The 22,598-nt window shown below is 43.4% G+C and overlaps 1 protein-coding gene across 1 annotated transcript in view; it reads left to right on the top strand.

Annotated features, from left to right (window-relative positions):
* HEPHL1 (hephaestin like 1) overlaps positions 1 to 22,598 on the top strand; it is a 33,680-nt gene that overhangs the window by 8,635 nt on the left and 2,447 nt on the right. The window contains exons 2-17 of the mRNA XM_075492023.1: positions 881 to 1,125; positions 1,914 to 2,126; positions 3,939 to 4,118; positions 5,156 to 5,410; positions 6,453 to 6,621; positions 7,337 to 7,476; positions 7,648 to 7,779; positions 10,474 to 10,685; positions 11,115 to 11,265; positions 12,482 to 12,694; positions 14,868 to 15,081; positions 16,725 to 16,864; positions 17,599 to 17,739; positions 20,895 to 21,001; positions 21,467 to 21,689; positions 22,436 to 22,575. Of these exons, the coding sequence (XP_075348138.1) occupies positions 881 to 1,125; positions 1,914 to 2,126; positions 3,939 to 4,118; positions 5,156 to 5,410; positions 6,453 to 6,621; positions 7,337 to 7,476; positions 7,648 to 7,779; positions 10,474 to 10,685; positions 11,115 to 11,265; positions 12,482 to 12,694; positions 14,868 to 15,081; positions 16,725 to 16,864; positions 17,599 to 17,739; positions 20,895 to 21,001; positions 21,467 to 21,689; positions 22,436 to 22,575 (2,875 nt within the window). The remainder of the gene's footprint in view (positions 1 to 880; positions 1,126 to 1,913; positions 2,127 to 3,938; positions 4,119 to 5,155; positions 5,411 to 6,452; positions 6,622 to 7,336; positions 7,477 to 7,647; positions 7,780 to 10,473; positions 10,686 to 11,114; positions 11,266 to 12,481; positions 12,695 to 14,867; positions 15,082 to 16,724; positions 16,865 to 17,598; positions 17,740 to 20,894; positions 21,002 to 21,466; positions 21,690 to 22,435; positions 22,576 to 22,598) is intronic.

The raw sequence follows: 22,598 nt of genomic DNA, 5'->3' as shown, positions 1-22,598 counted from the left end.
TGAGTAGGAGTACGTCTGGCTTTAGCTGGAATACTACTTGCCTATTGCGTGAAGTTCTTGTGTTCAGACTTCAAAAGAGAGCAATATTGGAAGGCTTTCAGAAAAGAGCTTCGGGAAAGATTTGTGGCATAAAGAATGTCAATGTACTTGGTTTGTCCAGAAAAAGGGTAGAAGGCAATTTAGTCAATTAATTAAAACTTATGCAAGTGCCTGCATAGAAAAGAAGCTCTTGACGGTATGTGGCGTCTTTGATCTGCAAGAGGGCTTGATGGGAACCAGTGGCTGGACTGTGGAGCTAGAAGATATTAGACTACAAATGCAATTCAGGATTTGAAGGGAGCAGGTATTTAATAGCTATAATATGTCAACCACTGACCATATGGTGGGTTCTCCACCTCTTGAAGTTGCTATAAACATAGACTCTGGAATGTAGAAATGATGCATTTCATGCAAAAAATATTTCATGCTACTCTTCTGGGGTGTCAAACTAGTTGATTAGAACCATTCTTATTGGCTTTTGAAAAAACTTAATTTGGTTTTGTTTTCCTTCTGAACAGTCATGCTTTCAGATGTGAGGTTTCAAACCTTCAAAAGAGGGAGAAGCTGCTAAAACTGTACAGAAAGGCCTGAGTGGCTGGTCCTCAAGTGAAGACTTGTAGTAACCATGCTAAAGACCAGGCCTGCAAGTAGGATGACTGTTACTGTACAGAAAGGGGCTTGGACCCTACTAGCACTGTCCAGGTTTACTCCTCAGCTTCTATTCCACCAGCTATGTGATATGTCCCAGGGAACTATTTATCTGCGCTGCAAGCACCACTTATTTGATCAACTCTTGAAGGAGGTTTTTTGTCTCTAAATTATTTTCCCTTCCCAACACTAGGTTTGCAAGTGTGTATGCAACAAGAGGAGCCAACCGGATAGGACGTGTGTACAAAAAGGCTGTTTTTAGGCAATTCACAGATGACACTTACTCCCAGGAGATCCCCAAAGCAGCCTGGCTGGGGTTCCTCGGGCCAGTCCTGAAGGCAGAAGAAGAGGATGTCTTTATCGTCCATCTAAAAAACTTTGCTTCCCGCCCATATTCTGTGCATCCGCACGGGGTCTTCTATGACAAGGACTCTGAAGGTAAAAGCTGGTTTGCCTTTTCCTCTCCTTTTCCCCTGGAGTAGCTAATATCATGGCTAAAAATTTGTCCAAGTATTTATTGTTCTGGCCATTGACATCAGAGGACTTTAGATCACCCTCTCATAAACTCATCAGTAATTGCAGCTGATGACTAAAAACAGGAGCAGCCTCGTCTCTTAAAACTTTTTGCCACAAACCTTCGACGCCTGGGATAAATCCAGTACTGAAACAGGTTAGGTAGGTCTTTTTTCCTCAATTATTTTCCTGAATTATAAGTCACTGAAGCATCTTCCCTCCTTCCTTCTACTTCTAGATCGTTTGAATGGATGGAGTTCTTGTAAGTCAAATGTTTTCCTCTCTATAGGGCTATAACAGGCATGATTAAATTTTCAGAATCCCAAACCTATGCATGTGTATTTTGGTTAGAGGACTGTATGGATTTGCCTACATTCATTACTCTCATCAGTTTTCTGTGAGAAGATACACAATGTTAGCTGATACAATGTGTAGATGACTGATGAGAGTAAAGACCCAAGGAAAAATTAGAGCCTGTTAATGCATTTTTAAAGCTTTGTCTACTGATAAATAATGGATTTTAACTCTCAACGTTTTTTTGACAGTTTTACCAGAACTTCTCAATTTTTTCACAATTCCCAGTGATTCTGTGTTTATGAGTGCTGTTATTATTTTATAAATCTGTGATTAAAAAAAAGAAGAAATTACACATTTATTTAAGGAAAACAGCTAAAGGGGGGCTAAAAGCTTTCTTTTTCCTTTTAATGTATTAGGAGCACTTTACCCTGATGGAACTGGCGGTAAAAGCAAAGAGGACGACTTTGTTGTTCCGGGTGGAAATTACACATACACATGGCCAGTAAGGAAAGATTATTCCCCAACTTTGGCAGACTCAAACTGCTTGACTTGGATTTACCATTCTCACATTGACACACCAAGAGATATTGCATCTGGTTTAATTGGGCCACTGCTGGTTTGTAAAAAAGGTACTGAGCTAGAAACACTGATAAAGCAAGCCCCTCTGCCAAGCTTGGCATCTTAACAGTCATTTTTGCTTACAGGTATAAACATGATGGTCTAGAGTCTATCCCTACATAGCCCATAAAAAGGGGCAAGGAATAGCTGGGCCATTCCAGGAGCATCCCAGGGTAGGTATTGTAGCTCTGGGACAACCCCCTTCCTGCTCCCCTTTGGCTTCACGAGAGATTTGCCTCGGCTGGTGGAGGGACTGAAGCATGCTCTGTGGCCAGCCGGTTGTGGCCAAGACCAAAACTAAATGTTCCCAAACGGGGATCATTTCAGGATGAGCAAAGGACTCATTGCCCAGGAAACGCAATTAGGGCTGGGTGGGTGACTTCAGCACTGCCATTTACATATTTGAAAGCCCAATGTTCTTTGTAATTTTTTCCCCATATGTGTTATATATTTATTTTTGCTCACAAGTTGTATCTCACAACCATATGGGAACATGTGCTGAGCAGCTGACGTGACAGCCTGTCCCATGTGCTTTGCAGTCTGCTAATTTTCTACTGGAGCCATCAGGGACCATGTATCCCCTCTATCAGCTGAGCCATCACCCCCTGTCCCCCTGAGACACGTGCAACTCTGCCACCTCTTCCCAGTACCTCCCACAGTACAAAAACAGTCCTGATTTTATACACAGAACATGTAAGTGAAGCAGGTTTTATATATGAAGAAGAGAAAGACTTCAACATGGAAAGGATAGGCCTGGTCTCCAGCTTAACTCACACAATTAAAATGTCTCAGACTTTTATTCTCCCGGAGAGCCTCTGCAATCTGCAGAACTGCCTGAATATGTGAAACTGAGCTGATAACTATGGGATAATACATCAAGCTAGGAGACAGCACATTCAAAACAATCCTGGTGTGAAAGGCCAGGTTATATGCATGTTTGGTCTTGAAGTCATCAAGGTGGATATCTGCATGATGCTACTGCTGGAGTCCTCTGTCCAATGGTGGTGGGTGGCTCCTTACAGGACTGACAGCAAGGCTCTGGGACTCCTTCCCATAGGATACAGGGGAAGCAAAAGTTTTCATGGATTCAGAAGTAGACCGGACAATTAGATGAAGTCTAAACCTGCCAACAGTTAGTAATAGACTACTCAGTATTGCCACTGCTATAGTCTCAGGTTGTTCCCTAAATGGTCACTCAGCTAGTGATACTTAGCCTGAATAGATTATATTCATCCTGCCTTCAGCCTTTTGAAATCTAAGTATCTAGTCCCAGATAATTTTTGAGGCTTACTCGTCGCTCCATGGAGAGTGAGACACATTTAGATGGCCATTCTGAGGGTACGCTTCACCAGTTGCTTCAATGCAACAGAAATGCAGGCTACCACTTGCCTTTCCTTAATTCCTGGTCAAAAAAAAAAGTCACTGGTTTCTGGCTGGATCAGGCCCATGACCTGGCTCACTGTGTAAGCACACAGATGCTAACACTGACTAAAGGGCAGGGTTGGGTGCAGTGGGCCAAAGATGGGGAAAATGGGACCACAGATATTGGCAGGTACTTGTGCTTATGTCAAGTCAAAGAGATCCTGAAATATCAGATTGATTTAGACAAGATGAACTGCCTTGTGGAGGCACTCATCCATTCAAAGGCTGTTGGAGGGGGGGTCAAGATGTCTTAGAAGAGCAAAATTAGGTGAGATTCATCCTGCCCTATAGACCACGGGCAGAGCACCATATTTCCTTGAGTGCTCTGAAGCTATTGTCACTTTTAAATTCAATCCCCTCCAAGGCTTTTTTTATCACTTTCCTTTTCGTTTGCAATTTAGGAACTGCAGATGAGACCTCAATAGAAGGGACTGGTGCTGCTAACGCTTTTGCCCTGATGTTTAGCATTGTAGATGAAAACTTCAGCTGGTACCTCGATGAGAATATAAACACCTTCTGCTTAGAACCAGCCACAGTTGACAAAGAGGATGGAGGTTTCCAGACCAGCAATCGAATGCATGGTGAGCAGGACTCTTGAACAAATGGTGACCTACAGCAGAGACTAGGCTCTTTTCATTTCAGTAGGACTGAATGAAATTTCTGTCCAGAAAATTCATTTCTGTCCCTTGTGATATCTCTTCTTTATCTGTATCAGCAAGGAATGGGTCAGGATGTTGAAGTACTGTGTTGATAAAAAGCCTTTCCCTAAATACAGCACAACACACTGGTTTGCAGAAAGGAGATTTGGCATTCATGCCCAGCTCTGCCACTTATTTAGCATTTTATCTTAGGCAACAGATTTAAGCCATTTGGTGGCTGTTTGACCAACTGTGAAAAGAGAGAAGCAAGCTGCAGAGCACTTTGAGATGTGTATATTGGAAAAGCCCAGCATTTCTCAAAGGGCCTTGTGGATGGTGGGCTGGCTAGTACAACCTCTCCTGCCCTTCAGAGATCCATTGGCCGATAGTACTCTGTGCCATTTGGAGATCTGGTCTAAGAAGTTAAATCCAGATACTTCTCTGTATTGGGGTTGTTCCATGGAGCCTAGGAGCTAAAATATTTTGCAAAATATGAGTCTTATTCTCCTAGTGTCCTGATACATTGTCAAGTGTGGAAGCTGAGGAAGAGCCAGCTGACTAGACTGATTTGACTGATATCATAATTTTCAAATCTAAATTGCTTAAGCCTGGCATATAATGGCATATTTATGACTCAGAATAAGAGGAAATAGATTTCAGACATGCTAAACAGTTGCAGAACAAGTTAACTTCATTATCAGGCCTTTTTGGTGATGACTTGGCCTTTGCAACATCTTGGTATCACCCAGGAAGTTTTTCACAGACCCAACCAGAGAATTTGGGCCATTTGATCATCCAGGGGTGTAACCTGTATGTTCAAAATGTTACTCCTCATCAAGGAGCCTGTGAGGGCCTTATTCAGTGTGGACATTCAGACAGTTTCTTTTCTGGGCCAGAAAAGGATCATCCTTAGAAATGGGGTCAGAGGCACTTGGCATTTCTCTTTCACCTCTCATAAAGTCTCATATTTTTGTTTTTAGCTATTAATGGTTATATTTATGGCAATCTCCCCGGCTTGGAGATGTGTGCTGACACTTCCATGTCCTGGCACTTGTTTGGCATGGGAAGTGAGATAGATATCCACGCTGCGTATTTCTACGGCCACACGTTCACTAACAGAGACCAGAGGGCAGATGTCATCGGTCTGTTCCCAGCAACATTCATCACAGCAGAGATGACTCCCGGGAACCCTGGGAGGTGGCTCATAACATGCCAGGTTAATGAGCACTTACGAGGTACGCTGCTGTAGATCTCCCTGATCCTTTCAGAAGTTCCAGCCTCTATTATGCTGGGAAAAGAAAACCGAGAGATGTTTCCAGGGGAAGCAGGATTTGACACTTTTTTTTGTGACTAACTGAACAGTTTGGAACTATTTCACCAGATAAATATCATGAATATGAGTTTAGTCACCAGTGGAAATTACACATGTTGGGCCAAATCTTCAGCTAGTATGAATGACTTAGCTGTGTAATTCATATGAGGAAGGCTTGCTAGACCCAGTGCTGACACCACACTTTCTATGTAAAATGCAGACTTTGATGAGCAATGAGAGGAGCCTTCATCATCACTTTTTGTTGTAGATAAGTACTTACACATAGAGAAAAATCATGCCAGCTGAACACTTCATAGCTTTTTCCTTTACAGAAATCAGACAAAAATGGCAGTGTGTTCAGAAACCTTTACGTGAAGGAATTTGATGGTGATGTTGTGATGTTTGTGTGGTGTGAGAGCCTGAAAGCACGTATTATAAACTAGGTCTTATGAGAGCAGGCAATGTATAATTATCATATCAGAGACGAGCTGGGAGAATTTTTACTTTTAAGAACTTGCACATTGATTTCAGTGGGATTTGGATCAGGCAAAACAGACTTGATCCTGGCAAGCAACAAATACTTTTAGTGTAGTAATAACCAGCCTCTCTATTTCAATGAAAGTCAAGGGGAGATGATGCCATTTTGCACGCTTCAGGAGGCACTCTGCCCCCCAAAATCATTCTACCGTCCTTACCCAGATTAAGGAATTGAGTAAATAAGCCCACTAAAGAGTGTCATTGATGTCAGTGGGTTTCACCTGTGGCATAAAGTACCACCTTGCAAGAGAAGGGTGCTAGCATCTGGCCCAGTGTAGGCAGAGGAAGTCTTTAAAAATAGAAATTTACCCTAGTAATTGTTTCTAATCCATGTAGCTCATAGAGAGTTTTGAATGTGCATTTGTATCCATGAGATTGCTGACTCTGCAGCTGGCCAAGGACTGTCTCCAGACTCTTTCTCCTCCCAGGTGGCATGGAGGCACTGTATGATGTTCAGATCTGCCAAAAAAACCTGTCTCGGCCTTCACCACTCAGTCACACGAGAAGATACTATATCGCTGCTGAAGAAGTGCTCTGGAATTATGGACCTGACGGTTATGATAAATTCACTGGGCAGGGTTTAAACGCCACTGGCAGGTAAGTCCTCTCCTGTTGTGCTTTAATTTCAGGAGTCTGGGTGAGACTTCCCCAGTGATTCACCAGGGCTAGGTCCTGCACTGTTATTAATTTTAATTGAAAGGGGCAGGGAAGAATGAATTTAAACAACCTTGTCAGGAAGTTAGATTCATAACTGCGATGCTCAGAGTTGCCTTCTGGAAGCACTTAGCTTGCTCCATTAAGTCCATGGAGAAAGTGAACCCTGGTGAGGTATGCAAAGTTCAACAGAGTTAATGACCCTATGTCGAGACTCCTCAGGCAGCTTTCACACTTACAATCGGTGTATCTCAGAGGTGCCACAACGGTAGATTTTTTCCCCCTGTTATTACTGATGAAGACAAATTGTATTACAGTATCTCCCAGGAAAGCTAATGAGGATGAGAGACACACTGTGCACAGGTAATGGCACAGGTCTTGCCCTAAGGTAGTTAGAGGTAAGTTGACATAGATGTCTCCCTCAGTAAGTTGGGGTTAAACACATGAAAGTCTAATGCACAATGAATGCCCATTTGTTAACTAATTTATAACTGTAATTCAGACCAGTAATACCTCCCTTTGTCTGCTGGAAAAGTGTATGCAAACTAGTAACTTGGGGGGTCATTTCTCCTGTGTTTGGAGTAATAACTTTATCCGAAATGAAGCATTCTGCCTGAACCTCCAATTATTTAACCAGTCGGATTTGTTAATTCCACAGTGAATCTGCAATATATTTCACACAAGGGACTGACAGAATAGGAGGGCAATACTGGAAAGTTCGTTATGTGGAATATACTGACGCAACGTTCAGTAAGAAGAAGATTTTGTCAGAGGACATGAAGCACCTGGGAATACTTGGTACAGTGAATATTTTCGCCTTCTCTCATTACACTGGGTTTGAATGCAGATCCACTTGGGTCCAGAGGGGAATTTTGTGCATGCAGCTGCCAAGTCAGCCCTCTCTTGTTTAGATGGAAATATGTTAGAGGGTAGTTCTTCTAATACCTTCCCTCACCCTCTTTTTTTAAGGCCCCATTATAAAAGCTGAAGTGGGAGATACAGTGCTAGTTACTTTTGCCAACAAAGCCAAAAGAAGCTATAGCATTATGGCCCACGGTGTAAGCTTCAGCAAGCTGTCGGAAGGTGCTCCCTACTTAGATGGTAAGTTTTGACTGTACTGCTGTATCGTCACATCCAGGATACTTGAGTCTAAAGATCTTCTGTTGCTCTGCAGGTTTGCCCTTTTTGTGGATGTTAAGGCACAGAAGGGACGATTTGATTAGTTTGTATCTACCCTACATGTCACAACCCACGGGACTCCCCAGTCTGCCAATGTGCTGGTTCTTCCCCTTGGACATGTGTCAGACAAGGCATCTAAAACAAGCTGAAGTCCATGTTGAGCAAAAGTCACAAGCACAATCCAATTTATATTAGTTCTAATCTAATATCACTCAATTGCAGTCAGTGGATGTCCTCTGGACATGCTCCAGAATTACGAAGCTTAGGATCTGGCATGATGCCCCTGCTGAGCCTTTGGATATAGCTATCCACATGGTCTGGGTTGCTTCACTCCTGATTCTTTAATCAAGGTTGGGCATTGCCCTTGCTTCACTGTCAGAATAGTCAGTGTCGGACGCAGCTTTTATCTGATTGACCTGGAATGTGAAGCAGCGATAATCCTTATTAATCCTCATAAATATGTAAATGATTAAACTGAGCATTTACCAAAGGCTTCCTCTCATTTTGTGCAAGGACAGGATCTTTATCACCTAAGTTTAACCATTAAATGTTAAATGTCATGTTTAATTGGTAGGCACCTTTTTCAGTCAGTGACAAGAAACAAACCCTTCAGAGGATGAGAAGTCCCATTTACTTTGAACACCTATTTTAGGAGAGAGTAGGTCACCCTCTGGAGATGCATTTCTGTCTCCATCAACTACAGAAGAAACCTAGAGTTTGGGTTAGGGACTAAGCTTTAGATGGCTCAAGTAAGGTGAGCTGAATCTCATCCATAGTGCCTAAAGAGATAATATTGTGGTGTCTGAAAAAGTTTTTGCTGCATTTGCAGCACTGAAAAGAAAGGTAAGTTTCTTGTTGTCTAAATTGCTTTGTTCCCACTACAACACACCAGAAAGCAACTCATGGGACATAATCCCTCTTTTGAGAACTGTGCTAAAAGATTTAGGTCAACATGTAAAATTCATAACATTGTAAAATAAAAGCAATACAGAAGGCTTTATTAAATTCTGTTGTCTCTAGTTGCTGACCTTGCAACACAACGAATTTGCCAGCAGGCCCCAATGCATCACGAAACAACTGGCTTGAGTTCAGCCTTGAAGTTATCTGCACACATCCTAATGCCACCCATGTCATGTAGTTCCCTGGTGGAAGCGCAGTTTCCCTCTGCTCACAGTCTTGCCGTGCTTTCATTTAATGCCCCCCAGTAGTAGCACCCATCAGCATTGCATGCTTTGGTGTGGAGCAAAATCAAACCAAATCCTACAATTCAGCAGCAGTGTGTGCTGCACACGTCTGGGTCTTTGGAGAGGAACCTGACTCCAGATTCATCAACAATGTTTCTGCCCCTTCTTCTCTCCTTGTAACACTTGTGTAGGTTTACACTGAAGGTAAATGATTTTTCAAGGCTGTGCATTGTCTGAGTACAGCTTATTCGTGTGAAAATACTGTACATAAACACACCTACAGACATCTACAGACGTCTGCAGACATCTTTTTTCAATTGTACTGTCAGGAAATACTCTTCCATGTTGCATTTGACACTTGTCCAATCTCAGAGGGTTTTTAACTCCAAATCACTGTTCTCCTTATTGAGCACTGTTGCAGGATGAATCCAGTAGTATCAGATACTGTTGAAGCAGTACTCTACTTTGTATTGTGGTTTGCGGCAAATAGTATGTGTTCACATGTAATACTGCTATTTTCACTCATGTCTAAGTTTTCAAGAGAATTCTCTTGGACTATTAGAGAGGAGTATTGGATTGGTGCAGTTTGCTGCTGCCAGACACACCTGAGAAAATCCAGTCAATGGATGCCTAAGCGTTAAACAAAATTTCTGATTTGATCTTCCTCATAGCAAAGACCAGAACAGTTACTTAGCACTTTTTTTCTGCAAAGGGTGCAGGGCTGACCCGTCTTCCCAACTTTCCTTTTAAGTCCCTTTTGTAAGTCCTCTGAGTGGATACCAACACTTTTACAGTGGCTGAATTACACGACTGGTGATACATGCACCCTGCGCAAGGCAGCAGACAATGGCCCAAATCCTTTAAAAGTAGCTTCCAAAAAAAGTCATAGCAACCGGCCTCTGGAGACTCTGACAGAGGTTCCTGTGCATTGCTACAAAATCAAAAAGAAACAATTACCAGGATCAGATTTGTTCTGAATTTCTAAAGAGCCACAGCTGCAGCTCCGCTCACTGATGTAATTGTTTTGTTGGTGCTTAATGAAAAGCCGGAGTCTGTGTTCATGCCGCAGATGAATCTCACAATAGGGCAGGTAAGCTACAAACATTAGAGGAAGCCGTTTAAGCACAAGGATGAGCTCTGCATGTCTTGTCTGATTGAATCCAGGTAATTCAGATAGTGTTGGAAGGTGTCTGGGTGAAGCAGCTAAACTTGTTCTGCAAGGAATGGGCTTGGTTGTCCCCATGGCACAGGACTCCGGTGAGATGTCCCCATGGCATAAGTGCCCAGACTATGGGATGGCGCTCAAGCTGTGGCTGCAAGGGGGAGCTTGTCCACAGAAATCAGCAGCTATGTCTGACTCCCAGATAAAGCTTGTATTCAGGAAGACAAAACCTTCCTGTAACCTTGGTGCTTCTCAATTTTCTTTCTGCAGGCTATATGAAGCCAGGAGCCCACGTTAAGCCAGGTGAAACCTTCACATACAAATGGAGGGTACCTGCAAATGGAGGTCCAACAGAAAGTGACCCCCCATGCCTGACCTATCTGTACTACTCGGCCACCGATGCCGTCAAGGACACCAACTCTGGCCTCGTGGGGCCTTTGCTGGTCTGTCGGAAGAACACACTGAATCACGACGGGACGCAGGTGCCCAACGTGGACATCTACTTGTCCCTAACAGCAGGGTGGTGCACTGGGGAGTTCCCATATGGGCCAATTTGCCCAGTTCCCAGCTCAGTTTTAAGAGACTAAACAAATGTCATTCCTCAGGGTAAAAGCTGACCTAAGGGGATGGTTAGGAAAATGAAACTGTTGTTCCCCAGTATTCTGGCTCATCCCTAGGTTTTCCTATGCACTTATTAGCAATGAATGCATCTTCCCACCCTAAGTAAGTAATGGACACTTTATATTTATCCTTCTGGCTGATGGAAGAGTGCCAATCCCTGTCTCTACAAGGACATAGTAAGAAGGCGGCTGCAATTTTGGGGGGAAAGAAAGCTTTGTTAAAAAAAAAATCATTTTTACTTGGGTAATTCTGCACAGACTTTAATGTCTTGGCTTCCCTCTTGTCTACAGAAAGGAATAGACAGAGAATTTTACCTCCTCTTTTCAATCTTCGATGAGAATGACAGCTGGTATCTGAACAAGAATATTGAAGCATTTACTGGAGACCCTTCAAAAGTAGATGAAAATGATGCAGATTTCAAGGAATCCAACAAAATGCATGGTATGAAATATCTAATATCTGTTAATGGTACCTTTTCCTCAATCATATTAGGAAGATGAGTTGGCAGATTTTATCATCATTCATAGCTGACTGCAGTGCGCTGGTGGGTGAGGTGGAAAGCTGTCAGTCAGCTTGTGGCCAGCTCCTGATGCCCTTGCAGTGCATGTTGAAACTCCAGTCACATTAGCACTGAATGCATCCACCTACCAACTACACCTGGAGAAAGGGAACAGAGTGTAGCTTTTAGCTACAACACTTGGGTCTATAAAAAAGCTTAATGCCAGATTCAGGCACCAACTGCAGAAGAGGCCCATGTTCACTGGTGATTTAAATTTCACTGCTGGCGTTGGCACTGACTCAGACAATGAAGGTCCATGTGCTCCGCTCTGCCAGCTCCCACTTGGGAAGTGACCACCTCTGGAAGAGGAGAGGCAAAGACTAGGGGAATGGCCAATAATATTTTAAAACATCACTTCTGGATGTAAGTATCTGACTTCTGCATGGACCTCCTTCAAGTTATTCCTGACATGACAGACTTGAGCAAATCACATAACCTCTCTTTGCTTTAGTTTTCTGAAGAGCACTGAGAATATATATTGTTAGGGAACTTTAGGGCTTTCTGGAGACATCTATTTCATTCTTCTGTTATGAGGTGGTATCTCATACTAAAGTTTTGTTCTGCCATAATATCTTTCACCCAGTGATTGCAGAGAGCATTTGAGAATTAGGGACTTTAGCCTCGTAACACCCTTGTGAAAGAAAGAGATACACCTTTTGGAAGTAAAAGTGGAAATCAAAAGTAAAAATTCACATAAAAAGGCTCTATCAGAACCAAATTTATCACTTGGATGCTTTATGGCCCACTCCATGGCCTCAATGCTCCGGTTATACATTCTCCAGGCTGAAAGGAGGTACCTAATTTATAAACTTAACTGGTGTCTGTGAGGCACCCTGAAAAGCTCAGAGAAGTGCTACATCACTGCAAAGGGCTATTACGAGATTTTACAGACTAAAAAAAAATGTAGAAGCTCAGAGTTTATAGGAATAGCATTGGGATATTAATTTGGTGTCATCCAGTGCTACCTTTGCTTCACAAAATGCCCCTTTAATTAATGCCGCGACTTGCTGAGTCACGAATCTCTTGCCGGGAAGGTGAGTGATGAGTGATGAGTTTCTATCGACCTGGTGCCAACTCGGCTCTTTCCTTCTTCTCCAGCTGTCAACGGCTACTTGTTCGGTAATCTGCCAGGCCTGGCCATGTGCAAGGATGACAAGGTCTCCTGGCACCTCATCGGGCTGGGCAGTCACTACGACATGCACGGGGTTCATTTCCAAGGAAACACCATCAACCTGAGAGGGACGACGAGGGACGGGCTGGCCTTGTTTCCTCATTTATCAGGGACAGCGCTGATGCAGCCAGACCGTGTGGGTATGTTCATGAACTTATCTTGGTGGTTTGCCACGTGCAGAAATCAGGCAGCCAAAATAACAGTCGGTTAGACACTCTGCTCTGCACAAGGGAGCCTGAAAGCATGGAGACTGTGGGGACCTGGCGTAGCTGAGAATTCAGGCTGGGCTACTCTTCTGGGAAGGTGCTATAAATCAAACATATATGTGCACCAAAGAGCGGAGGCTTTGATGACCTTGGGATAGGCAGAGCAGCAGGCAGAGGGATAGCTAAGGGGATGCTCACAGAATTTCCATAACTCTCAAAACAGGCTTTTTTAGCAAAGATAAAATTCACTGCTATGTAGATAGTCAGCATCATTTAAGGTATTTCAGGACTTCAGTAATAGGTTTTCAATAATAGTCTTTAGGAGTTTCTTCAGAAGTGTACACATTAAAGATAGTTTTTATTCTCATATATAATCCAGTGATACATTCTTCAAACTCAGAGAGGGTGAATGGGTTTGTTGGAGACACCAGATAAGCTTCATGACAAAGAGTGCAACGTTACTTCTCTTTACATTGGTGCAACTCTGTTTAAATCAACAGAGCCATGAGAGTTGTACAAGGCTATGTCAAGGGCCATCCTTGGCCGGAGCACCTGATATAAATATGTTGGCCTTGTGTACGTGCCAGGTTAGACCTCTGTTGCTGGTGTCTATAAAACAGCAGCTTCTTTCCTTATGCATATCCCATACATTTCCACCATCTGTCATGAAACTGCACTGCAGGATTCACACTAAACAATATATTCTAGGACATTATTAATTTTTGCCAGCTAACCTTCTACTGGCAATAAGGGAAATGAAATGAATTATCAGATCTTTACAATCACCAATGCAAGTGATTTTCTTTAAATGCATGTTATTTTACTTTTTTCACCACTTTTGTCCTAGAAGCACAAGGAATGGACTGAGGTCCAGCCTGGACAGAGCTGCGGGTCTGATTTTGGTTCCATCACTGACTCACATACAAAGCAGCTGTGAAAATGCTTTCCTCCTTCACAAGAGGGCTAGCAGGTGGAGCTACGCACGACTACATTGTGGTCAGCTTCTGCTTGAGTAAATGGGAAGGAGAGTACAAATGTTAAAATCTGCCCATGGACATGCCAAAAGATGCTCCCACTGTCACTGCAGCCTTTGACCACCAGAGCTACAAAAAAATGGCCCATGGTGGTTTGGCCTTTCATGGAGGGAGAGCAAAGGGACAGAAAGTTGCAGTTTAACTCAGTTGTTTTTATACCATATAGGTACATATAAACAAATGGTTATAAGCAGCATCTTCTCGTTTGTTAGAGGCATTCTTCTATAATGGGTCTGCATCTGTATTGCAAAGTCTCTAAGAGGCCTCCGTTAGCCTGATTACACCGGACAGCTGCAGGAGCTCAGTGAAGGCTCTCACGCACCCTCGGCTGGCACAGTGGCTCTGTGCTCAGGGACAAGGAAACAGCACCTCTGAAACACACACCTGGTTTCTCCATGCCTTTATCAGTGTTTGCAATGCACACTCCTCCTACGTCTTCTCGTGCTCCCCGTGGGCATGTATGCAGCATGGGCAGCACGGGTGAAGGCTTACTGGCAAGTTAGTTCCTGCTGCCAGACATCTAATCAATTGCTTTTCAGAGCTCCCTTGGCTAAGCTAATCTAACTCAAATAGTTAGAAGTAATTTATGGAGATTTTTGAGCGAAGATGGAGCAGGCTAGTGTTTACTATGGAGCAAAAAGTTACTTGCTGACTTATGGATCTCCATTTGTGTCTGCGTTCACATTTTGCTTTTAGTTGAAGAACCTGCTGTAATGTAGGAGTTACAGGCCACAATCCTGCAGTGTCTTATGTGCATGTTTACTCTTGAGTGCGTGAATGTCAGCCTGAATCCCCATCCTCTTACATCTTGGGACCATAGAGCATGTGGTGACTAAAGGAGATGATTGGTGCACATCCATTTTATCAACTTGTTTTTCCTTCAGTCCCCTTAATTTTTCAAAGCCAGCGAGCTCTGAGTGATGTAAGTATCCCCTCGCTTGGCTTTCCATACAGCATCACGGATTAGGTTTGTTTCAGGACAGATCAGAGATGTACAAGGCACAGGACCTAACTTGCCAAGCTGCTTTTTAAAGTTTTTTGAATTGCCTAAATCCCATGGCTTTCCTTTCCAGGCACATTCAAAGTGGTTTGCAGGACTTTTGATCACTTTGCCGGTGGGATGAAACAACTCTACGAGGTCAGCAGCTGCCGTAATACCACCCGAGCCCAGCAGCAGCATGGAGCCATGAGGCTCTACTACATCGCTGCGGAGGAGGTGGAGTGGGACTATGCCTCAAATAAGAGCTCGGCACCGAAGATTTACAACATCAGCAGCAATGAGGAAAGGTACTCAAAGCAAAGAATGCTTGTGGGCATGGGGCACACTCATAATGGAGGGGGAACTTTGAAGCATCCTTTCACGAAGCCAGCCTCGTACTTTTCAGGAGGCACACTTTGCCAAACAAAATAAGAGAAAACTTATTTATCAGATGACAGCCTCTCAGACTAGACTAGTTCATAGGCAGCATTTTAAAATGTTTTCATCCTACAGTGTCTTGTAATGCTGTTGAACCCAAGAAGGCTTCCAAGCCCCTAAATCCATGTGTGCGTTCCAGCCCTGGCTCAACCCTACCACGATGCCCCCCAACCCCCTCCTGTCCCTTCCTCACCCTTCCCAGTCTCCCCATTCCAGTGCTCTGGTTTTCACAGGGAAAAAACCCAGGTACCTGTCCCAGACGTGAGCCCCTGCAAGCAGTGAAGCTGCATTAGGGAGGTGCTGAGCCTGCTTCACTGCAGCGTGGTAGCCCCTGGCTCCCCTGGAAAAGTCAGAACGCAGTAACAGCCACAAGTGAATCACAGCTACACTGCACTGTGCTAAGGAATAAAAAGCATGTGCAGAACATACGTGTTCCAGATCATATTGCATAGGGAGGTCTCTGAGACCACTTTGGTGAAAACAAAAAGGAACAGTGAACATATTTCAAAAATAAACCTTAGAAAAGTGACTGGGAAATTGCACCCTGCAAAGAGGAAGAGTACAGTGGAGTTGGTAGAAAGCATACCTGAAGAGTCACAGATGATGAAGCATGTTTAAAGAAAATACTCACTCCAGTATTGTTAAAGGCTGCTGTTGCACAGTGTATTACTACAGTAAGCGGTGTTCCTGGGGCATTTTTTGCTTGTATTTAGTATGTTGTGAGCCAGCCTTACAACTCCCCTGCCAGGGGCACCTTGGAGATGAGCTGCCAGGAGACTGAGCTGCTCCCAGAAGAGGGTGAAGGCTTTGCTCCGCAGCCGGTGGCGAGTGTCCTCTGCTGGCGAGTCAGCCCTCTGGGATCCCACAGGAGCAGCAACAAGCTGTGGGTGACTGCACAAACCTGGAGGGCACATAAAAGCATCCTCTGCCAGGTGCAGAAGGGAAAATACATTTCTCGCCTTATCCTCATGCTGGGAAAGCATCCAGCCCTGCGCAGTACATAGCAGCAGGAGGGCAGGGTAAAGCAGCCCCCTCTTATCTGAGATGATGGCATTTGCTTTTGCAAGGTTGGGCTTCGGTTATCATCTTCCTGTGGCTGACTAATAGCCAAGATAGTGAAAGCAGCCATCGTGATAAGAGGATTCAGGTTTGCAGGGACAGGCAGTATCTTTTATTGGAGCGGAGGATGCAGCTGGAGAGAGTGCCCAAACCCCCTCTTACCTTGAACTTATCTCTACTCTGATAGCTCTGGTGAAGGATTTGTGTTTCCAAAAGTTTGTGGTGAGTGCAACATATCCTCAGCTTTACCTGTTTGAAGAGGGTGTGCATTTAGTCAGCATTATCCTTGTTGTTTGCTGTTTAAAATCTCTTGCAGCATGCAGGGCTTCACATCAATCAGCACATTGGACCAAGCCGTGTATTCTTATCACTTCTATTGTGAATAACACAACAGTTACTAGCCTTTAGATACGTAAGGTTTAGAGCTTTTGATTTTTGCCTTTTTATTTTGCAGCTATGGGCATGTTTTCCTGAGCCAAGCAGAAGATCTGATCGGTTCAAAATACAAGAAAGTGGTTTACAGGGAGTACACAAACAGCAACTTCACACAGCGCAAAACGAGGACGGAGGAGGAAGAACACTTGGAAATCCTGGGCAAGTAGCTCTCATGGCTCACAGAGTGAGCCTGATAAGTGGGACAATTGCTTTCCAAAACCAAAGAGTTTTCCTAGTGTTGTTAACGTGGAATAAGGAGTTTCTTAAGGAGTACTTACAGGGAGGATGCAAAAATGACAATTCCAGGATTCACCTTAACATCAGAGCATGTAACATGGTGGAGGCTCTTGTAGGTAGATTAAGTCAATATTAAGGAGCTGGATTTGTATCTGAAATTGGGCAAGACAAAATGTTGCGCCTGTCATAAAATAACCATCAGCTCGTGTTTTTTATGGGACGAGAAGTGGGCAACAACTGGTCATAAAGTAGTCAACACTCTCTAGGAATTTCCTCTTTTGCAGTGCAAAAATGAAAAAATAATTTAAAAAAAAGCCGTTACCAGTTTAAGAAATAAAATTTTGAGAGATACAAAAACCATCCACAAAACTTTTCCTTAAAAACAAGCTGTTCAAAGACCTGTTTCCAGAGTGAACAGTTCTTCTCATTGACTGAAAAGAAAAAAGATTATTTTCATTGGAGCTTTTCATTGGATTATTTATTGGAGCTTTTCATCAGCTAACATAACAGACCAGTTTTGATGGCTTCACTGAAAGAACAGAAAAGCCTGAGGGTTTTGAGAAAGACCATTGTTCCTTTCCTAGGCCAAGCTATTGAAAGTCTGTTAAAATTCAGAAAAGCAGCATTAATCAGCAGCGTCTCCTGTTTTAATTTAGGGCCGTTACTCCATGCCGAGGTTGGTGACTCTGTACTGATCGTATTTAAGAACAAAGCCAGCAGGCCTTATTCAGTAAGTGCACATGGTATAGAAGAAGTGGGTTGTGAAGAACAACCTGAGACACCAATTACGCTCCCTGGTAAGGATGTTCTTTTTTTTTTTCAGTTTGAGCTACAAAGGCCGTATATAAAAGCATTTTAACGCATGAATGATAATACCTCTTTCAAGCTAACACATACCTATATGTTCTTCCAGACATAATACGCTCAGCGTTTATTCAGATACAATTCTGTGTTGTTATACATGTAGGTTCTTGATCAAGTGAGCATGTCTGGGCAGAGAATGAACCTTTGTTCTATCAGGGATAGAAACAGTAATGTAAATCACTGAACAACCTCCAAAAAAGGCGGAAGCAGGCCCATAATCATGGCAAGAGAAGCGTAAGCCAGTGCTGCATTTGCTCCAGACTGACGCTCTAACAACATCTTAAAAACTGAGAAATTCAGTGGTAGAGTTGCAGTTGGCAATGTCAACTCTGCCTCACTCTTAATGTACACAGAATTGGCATTTGCATTCAGAGCTGATGCATAACATGCAAAATGTCACTGGCACGTGATTTAAAAGTCTTTGAAGAAGTGTAGCAAATAAGTCTCAGTTTCTAGTGAGGAAAATAGTTCTCATGGAATTGAAATTTTTCATATAGAAAAATACCTGTTAAATTTTTTGTACGTCAATTTTTATCTTGGGTTTTATATTCTAGTAGGAAGCTAAACTCAAACCCAGGTATTGTAGTCAATCCAAAATGTATATACCTTTTCTTTCCATCACCCATGCAATTTTTTTCTTTCCATCACTCATGCAATTTTTTTCATGGTATTTGTGAGCTTCAGTGTGAAACTAAATGAAAAGAAATTCCGATGTCCTAAACCTCTCTGGAAGTGGAAATCTCTTTTCTGTAGGTGGCTGTATCGATACAGTACAATCACACACAAATTCATGGCCAAACGTGAGCCAGCGTCTGCCTTGCTGGAGTTTGATGAATGAATACCTATGGTTAATATATAAAAAAAAAGGAGCTGATTTATATTATTCCCTTGTTTTGTTATTTGCTCCATGATGTTGTCGATGCTGTTTTGTTGACAATCCAGGTGTAACACTGGGAACACTACTGTCATGTCTCCTCTGTCCACATGGGAGCAGGCTTGGGACGAGTTAGATGAGGGAAGGTGTCTGTGTTTGAGAGTAAGACAAAGGAAAGGACTCTTCAGCAAGATCTAAGGACAGACTTTTCCTTAGGAGTTTGGAAGCAGCAGTTAACATGGAAAACAAGTCCCTCAAAACAAGAATAATTCCTGGGCACTTCAGTCCCCACCACCATCATCTCAAAATCCTTGCTGTCTGTCTTCCTAGGCCAGGCTGGACTGCTCACCCCAATCTCCCCAGAGCCCATCTAGTTCTACTAAATCCTGAACCAGTCATCTGTCAGATTTATGTCCTGCTAAATTGTGCTCCTGAGAGCACTGCCAGCTCCTAAAGAGACTGTGGGTGGCATAGCAAAGAGATGCAGAGAGCAGACCCATAGCAGCCTAAGCCATAACAGCTTGCAGCTGCCACAGCTTTGTCCTCTCCCTGTCCATTCCTCCATTTACCCAGCAGCAAAAAGGAAGGAAACATCCATTTTCTTCTTGTTTATCAGTCTTTTCAGGGGTTATGCTTCATTTACATTTCAAAGATAGGTCTTTGATGCCATCTGAAGTATCTCAGGTTTTAAGTAGAGTGGAGATTTTTCCATCTACAGCCTCCAAACATCCTGAAGTGAGGAGTAAAAAGCAAGGAAGTGGTGAAGGACCATGGCCAGGCTCTCTTCTCGCATCATGCCCTCTAAAAAGGGGTGATGACATGTAGAGGTGCATGACAAACTCTTCCCTGGTGTATGTCTCCATGGCATGAATGCCTCTGAGACTGGGGGTTTTCTTGTTCATGTTTTCTGTCCTATTAGTGTAGTGCTGTGTCTTGAAAGCCTTTCTGATCTCTGCTGAAGAGCGTAAAGCCACGCTGTAATGAACAGAAGGTGCTTGTCCTATAAGATTAAATGATATTGCAATGTATGCGTGAGACTGCTCTCATACAGTATGATATTTGAGAGTCACCATTTCTTTTTCTGTAGTTACTGTCTTACAATAAAACCCACCATTGCATGGTCCAGCAAAATGGTGTAGTGGCTCAGTGACACAAAACTACGCTCAGTCACTTCACAACCATTTAAGATTGAAAACTCTCCTTTGCCCTGATGCCCACAGCTGTTGGCAGCTGTTGGGTTGTGGCTGTACTAAGACCATGGCCAAGAGTTCTGTGATTCCTTGTTTTCCCCTGACTCGTAGTGTGTCCCCATCTGTTCTTGGCTTTTGTCACCCTGGAAGACTTTTGGGCTAGAGACTGCCTTGTTCAACATTTCTCCACCACTTAAAAGGTCAAGGTGTTGACCACATCTTGGTCTCCTACCCTTCCATGCAGCACCTGCAAAAAAACAAAGCAGCGAAACACAGCGCAGGCAGTTCATCTGAACGTGTGTTTGTGTTCAATGTTGAGAACTGATCCTCACCCGAATAGATAATTTCCCCACCAGATTGGGTTTTTTAAATCAAATCAGAGGTCAGGGAATCTCTGCTCAGGGAGGACATGGCAGAGGTGATGGCTTTCAGGAAGGGACAGGGGTTCTCCAGTAACTGCTGAGGAGAGGGGCTTAGCTAGAAGAGGGAAGGACACCCTTGTTGCTCCCAGTCAGCAGGTCGGTACGTACTCACCTCTCCTCTCCTGGCCCAGAGCTGATACGCTGCTGCAGCACCATCTGCAAAATCCCAGGGGCAACTGCCACATCTCTGTGTCCTTTTCAACTGAGAAAATTCAGGAAATATTTTCTGGAGCTTGGCTCCTGACACCTTCAACTGACCTTAAGCATCGGCATCCAAGATCATTGATCTGGTACAAGTTTTGCCCATGGAGAAAGATGAAAAGTCCTATCTCCAAACTTCCCTCTGGGGGATGCTGCTGTTGCCAGCATCATTTGCAGACATCCTTTTCTGGGGGCTGTCTGCCTTCATTTACACCACTGGAACCTCACTGACCTGCCGGAAGGCAGAATCATGCCCACATCCCATTGCTGCATGCATTGCAAAACACAGATAGTTTTGATACAGATCATTTTTTGATGAGGAAGGCAGCACATCTCAGTTACATACTAGGCAAAGCTCTAATACCCAGCTGCTCTTGGTAAAATTGTTCTCTCTGTTTCAGGGGAAATAAACACCTACAGGTGGAACGTCCCAGAACGATCTGGCCCTGGTAAAACAGATCCAAACTGTATCACTTGGGTTTATTATTCAACAGTGAATTTTGTAAAGGTAACCGAGAAATGGTCATTAAAGATTACATTGCTCTGGATAAAGCATCCTGCCTTGCACAATGTTTCTGAAAGGATCATGCTTCTCATTTATGTGAGGACCACAGGCTAGAGGAACGATTTACAGAGCTAGATGCTTTGTTGTCTTTGGTAACAGTTGCACATGCCCAGGTAATTTAATCTACTGAAATCCTCAGGGATACACCACGGTAATGTGATTCCTTCCTTAAAGAAGGGAATTTGAAGGGAATATTTGAAGGGATTTTGTGTGAAGGCAAAACATTGCTTTGGTACATTAACATAGGGACATGTAGAGAAAGATATCTCTAATCAGACAGAGTCATGATTTTTTCTCATCTGATAGGAAAATGGAATTTCATCTTTATTTAATCTGTAGTTAATCTGTATCTATTTCATAACTGAATGAACTAGAAAATTTGTAACGCACGTATTTATTTTATTTCAGGACACATACAGCGGTCTGATTGGGCCTCTCGTAGTTTGCAGAAAAGGAATTCTAGATGAAAGAGGTCTAAGGAAAGACATTGATCGTGAATTTACCCTTCTGTTTATGGTGTTCGATGAAAATAAATCCTGGTATTTGAAAGAAAATATTGAAACATACCTTCATAAGAATCCTGATGATTTTAATTCCACTGAGAACTTTGAAGACGGCAACAGCAAGCATGGTATGTAGGACTTGGTGGCAGCAGCCAAGAGGACAGAGGTTTATCTTTCACAGCCCTTCTAGGAAGACACTGGACTTAGCCTGCAATTGCCCAGCCACATGACAACTTCATGAGCTGCAACCCTGCAAACAAAAAGATTTCATGAGGCCCAGCCAAGATGTTTTTCTAACATGACAGTTTAATCTAATACTCATGGGAAGAGGCTGCCCTGCCAGACTTCCCTCGTCATCTGGTAGCTGCGATCCTTTCAGGCTTGTTTTGTAGGAGCGTTAGGATGACATTTTAAAACCGTGGCTGTAGCAGCAAAGAGCCCAGGAGCCAGGCAGAACAGACTGGACGGGGGCAGGAACAGCCCTGGCAAAGCAAACTTCTCTTTCTACAGATGTTACCCATTTTAGGCAACAACTCTGTTCCCTCTTTTTCCATGTAGCTTCTCAGCATAAATCCTGTTTGTTCAGGAATTTGATCTCAATCAGTAAAAAAATTATCCGATGCTTTTCAAGACAGAAAAATAGGTGCTGCTGTGCACTTAGACGATCTGGAAACTGAAACAAAAATGTGACTGACTCCCTGCAGTGGCAGTGGTCACTACGGAGAGCCCTTGCCCAGGCCACAGGTGTGGGTCCCCTCTCTGCCTGGGCACCCCTTCTCCCCGGACAGAGAGTGTGAAGGGTGCCTAAGTGGAGGTTATCATCACCCCGTACCGTGGCCCGTTATTAATCAGTCCTCTTTTGTCATTCTTCCAGCAATCAATGGGAAGATTTATAACAGTCTCCTGGGTCTAACAATGAATGAAGGTGATAGGACAAACTGGTATTTGATAGGAATGGGCAACGAAGTGGATATACATACAGTCCACTTCCATGCACAGACCTTCATCTTTAAGGTTGGTAAAATTAATCAAAGTAA

This window comes from Mycteria americana, chromosome 1 (assembly GCF_035582795.1).
Source record: "Mycteria americana isolate JAX WOST 10 ecotype Jacksonville Zoo and Gardens chromosome 1, USCA_MyAme_1.0, whole genome shotgun sequence".
Classification (NCBI taxonomy): Eukaryota; Metazoa; Chordata; class Aves; order Ciconiiformes; family Ciconiidae; genus Mycteria; species Mycteria americana.
This window is presented reverse-complemented; position numbering and strand designations above follow the sequence as displayed.